Raw genomic sequence first — 4,341 nt, forward strand, 5'->3', positions numbered from 1 at the left:
CTCTGTTACTTGCGCCGCTGAAATATAATCCTCTTCTGCTTCAACATCCTCGTTCGCTTCTGATTTATTAGCTCTTTTCCCTCTTGGAGGCATTTTAATAGTTGTAGAATTTGTTCAAAGACTTGAAAATGTAGAAGATGTGAAAAATCGTAGAACAGACAAGAGGAGCAGTAAACGTCTGCTCTCGCTTGCAACTCCTTACAAATTATCAGTAATCGCCTAAAACTGTAGCCAGATGGTGTTAGCAAGTGACAAAGTGGCACGAATGATGTACTAGGGTTTCTGTACAGTATGACAGAGTAGGGCTGCACGATAAATCATTTTGTAAGCATGATTTAGATCCCTGTGTGATCTCAGCCTCATGTGACAATGATTCTGCTGTGTTTGCATTAGCACAGAGATGCCCTGCATCAAACCAAGCGCTCCCTTTTCTTCCCTAAGCTGCATTAACCAACCACTGCAACTAATAACCGCAAAGTGATTTATTTCTCCCTCAACTGCTATTCGGCGCTAGGGGAACAGGACAGGCGGTGCAGCGTTTGAAAAACAGTTGCAATACCAGTTTATGTGTGGGATAATTTTGGTTTTGCCCGAGGATGCAAATCCAGCAGGGAAATAAATTTCATCGTTGTGAATTTTGGCATTTTTGAATGATTTCAATTTTCCCATAAACCCCTGCATTTCAATCAGTGCCTGTATTTTGTTGCAGATTTGGTCCGGTACATATAATAATTGATATTATTAACACTGAAATGATCAGATTTGGAGGACGTTGAAGCAGTACTATGAGCTCTGAGGCATTTTAGGGCTGCGTGATATCATATTGTGATATTTAAAGTAATTAACTGCCCTCAAAATGAATGAATTAAATTAGTTTTAGAAGGTTTAGTTTATAGATTTGGTCTCATGCAGTGCTTTTGAACATTAGTTTGATTATTTTACTTGTGATTCTGCCTACATCTGCCACATGATTATATAAGTCCTTAGTAATGGTCTTATATTTATGTCAGGTTCTTTCTGTTACAAAAGCAAAGTTGAGGAATGGACCAATCCTCATGAACTGAACAGAAGACCGACTCATTCAGCCCCGGCAGCGTTCACACTTTGTTAGCACTGTTAGCTCTTCTCATTAATCCACACAGGACAGCAGATTGTAGCAGTGCCTCTGTTAGCAGCAGGACCTGAAGGGGCTGAAGGATTCTCCCACATCAATAGACACAGACTACCAACCTCCACTCATTGTGAGCAAAAAGATGAATGAACGGAAAACAAAAATATCACACCTGTTAAATCCCACAGAGGCGCCTCACAAACAGACGCTCACAGGGGAAAGATAACGCTCTAATATTCAGCTCAAAGAGTGAATATGTGACACTGTCTGCAGGTTTGAAGTCACGCCTATTACCAGCTCTCTCCTGTATAACTCTTGCTAATCTTCTGTTTCTATGTAGGTTCATCTTCTAACCTCGCAGAAAGCTGCGGTGCAGAGTTTGAGCATCGAGGCTGTCTCATGCAGATATTGTTCAGCTTAAACCTGCAGCAGAGGGATGGGGAAAGGATAAAGGAGAGGGTCAGATGGGGAAGGCAAATAGAATGGCCGTTCCATTTTTTTTTATTGCAAGCTGATCCCTCTCCTTTTTGGATTGTTCTGTTTCCTTTTCTTGTTTTGCTCTCTTTTCCCCCTGAATGGAAAAGCCAAAAACAGTGCATCTCTTCATTCAATTTTATTTGTATAGTGCTAAATCACAAAAGTCATCTCAAGACACACTGCAAAGTAAGGTCTAGACCTTACTATTATTATTATTATTATAGAGGAACAGTCTGTTGAATAGATCACCCCCTCCACCCCTTTCTCTCTTTTACTTTATCCTCCTATTTTCTTTCTCTCTCTCTATTAAAGGCAAAGTCTTTTTATCTTTTCCAGTTTCTCCAGCCTGCAGTTTCTCTTCCTGCCCTCAATAGCAATATTTGTCATTCAGACAAACAGCAGGTAGTGGTTGGTAGGTTTGTCGAGAGTCGCTCTGCAGATGGTGGGAGCCATGCTATGAGGAAAAAGCATGACACTCACACATGCCCACATTTATTTGCTAGGCCGCTAATGTGCAGCAGAAGTTAATAACATGTCCTGAAGGTGTCTCCTTGTTTGCAGTCGAGTGTTCGAACTTCCTCGGGTCCAGTTCTGTTTACTGTGCAAAGAGCTGGTGCTGCAGCAGAGTATGTTGCTGAAGAGGGGCAGATCTGCACTTACTTGGACTCAGACAAGTTTAGTGTGGACCTGTTCACAACAACATAGTGGTGGTTGTGCTGTTGATTACTGGCTAACTGACTGAGTGAAATAGCATCATGGTACTTAATCCACCCTGAAAGGAGCAGTTTGCTTTCACTCAACGCAGTTAAAATGTGAAAATTGGTGCCGTCCCATTGGCCGAAGGGTTAAGGCACACGGCACATAACTGCATCCACAGTTCAAGTCTTGGCTGGGGAATGCTTGTAGCATGTCCTCTTCTTCTTTCCCCACATATTCTGTCACTCCCTGTGCTGACTGTCCACATAAAAAGCTTTAAAAAAAAAAAAAGAACTAAATCTGTGTACCTGATATTGATCCTGGCTGGACAGTTGGGCAAAATTAACATTTAAACTTGTTGACATCAATTATATGTCAATTAATCAATTCATTTTTACAAAGCTGCTTTAAGTTTCTCAAATGTGAGGATTTGCAGCTTTTATGATTTATATTAGTTTAAATAGAATATATTTCTATTTTAGACTGATAAGAATTTTTAACATTTTCTGACATTTAATAGATGAAATATTGAATAGAGGCATTGTAAAATAATCACTTTAACAGATAAATCAATAATAAAATAAAATCATTTGGACTGAAATGTCGCATTGGAATCACTTTGGACTCCCATAGATGAGCAGTGTACTATTGATCAATTCTCCAATAACTGTAAAATAATTTGTGCATCATGTCATTCACTGCCCGATACAGCAGTATTATGGAGAGGTATACTGTAATAACAATAATACATTTGTACATGTGAAAATGTGCACGAAAATATGCTACGGTGTTTAGACATGAAGCTTGTATGTGTGTGTGATCGGCTCGATCCCTTTCAGTACCCTTCGAATGCTGGAGCTGTTTCCATGGCAACGCTGACCCCTGGGAGTCGATGTTATTTTTTTCACACAAGTTGCCTCTTTAGAATTCCTCCCTCTCTCCATCTCTCTTGCTGTCTTCCTCACCCATCATTCCCTCCCACTCTGTTTGCCTCTCTGTACCTGTTCCTCCGTTTCTTTCACCTATTTGCACTTTGTCTCTTTCTCATCTTTTGTTTTTGTTATATAGGAAAGAAATGTTTTTTGTTTTTTTAAAACCATCCCTTTATTCATTATGTGTTTCTCTTTCAGGATGTCACTACACTGCGGACACACACACACACACACACACACACACACACACACACACACACACACACACACAGTGCATCAGGATCTCTCTTCTTCACATTCTCTCTGTATTCAAACATGGTTCGGCTCAGAGCACTCTCTCTTTCTCTGTATATTTTCTTTGGCTCTTTTTGTCTCCTGTCCTTCTCAAGGACACCTCTGAAAAGCAGTTCCTGGCAAAATTTCTTTCAGTGCTTACCCTGCGTTTAAAGTCTAATCTTGAGCTTAACAACGTGCGTGATTTTATCATATCTGCATGATAAAAATATTTTTCATCAACACTTTCCAGAACATATTTCTATATTTTCTTGTTGCACCACAGGGTTTTAAGGTTCATTCTCATGCATATACACTGTAATCATAATGCCACAGAGTGTGTCATTAAGGACAGTTCTCAGTAACACTGACCTGTACACACTTGTAGAAAGACTCTCTTTACCTTGTCTCTGTTCCTTCATGACTTTAGTGGACTTGACTATCCAGTCAAGGAGCACATCTCGTCCTTGTATTTCTCTGTTTGGGTCATTTTGATGAGATGCACAGGTGCTTGCCTGTATTTGGCACATGCAGATTAGCTATGATTATGGTAAAACTTCTGTCACAGAGCAATAATCTTTGATTCTTTTTTCCTTTTTTTTCTCCATCCTCCCTGCCCCTCCCACTAGGCCAAGCTGATCGTCCCCAACAGCACAGCAGGGCTGATCATCGGTAAAGGTGGAGCTACAGTCAAGGCGGTGATGGAGCAGTCAGGAGCATGGGTCCAGCTATCCCAAAAGCCTGAGGGCATCAACCTGCAAGAACGTGTGGTCACTATCAGTGGAGAGCCTGAGCAGAACCGCAAAGCTGTGGAGATCATTGTCCAGAAGATCCAGGAGGATCCACAGAGCT

General features: G+C 40.8%; 1 protein-coding gene across 1 annotated transcript in view; it reads left to right on the forward strand.

Annotated features, from left to right (window-relative positions):
- The window catches only part of LOC109963251 (RNA-binding protein Nova-1-like), a 72,360-nt gene that overhangs the window by 66,410 nt on the left and 1,609 nt on the right, over positions 1 to 4,341 (forward strand). Inside the window, exon 4 of the mRNA XM_020605615.1 lies at positions 4,119 to 4,338. Within this exon, the coding sequence (XP_020461271.1) occupies positions 4,119 to 4,338 (220 nt within the window). The remainder of the gene's footprint in view (positions 1 to 4,118; positions 4,339 to 4,341) is intronic.

The sequence above is a fragment of the Monopterus albus genome, unplaced genomic scaffold (genome assembly GCF_001952655.1).
Source record: "Monopterus albus unplaced genomic scaffold, M_albus_1.0 scaffold71.1, whole genome shotgun sequence".
NCBI lineage: Eukaryota > Metazoa > Chordata > Actinopteri > Synbranchiformes > Synbranchidae > Monopterus > Monopterus albus.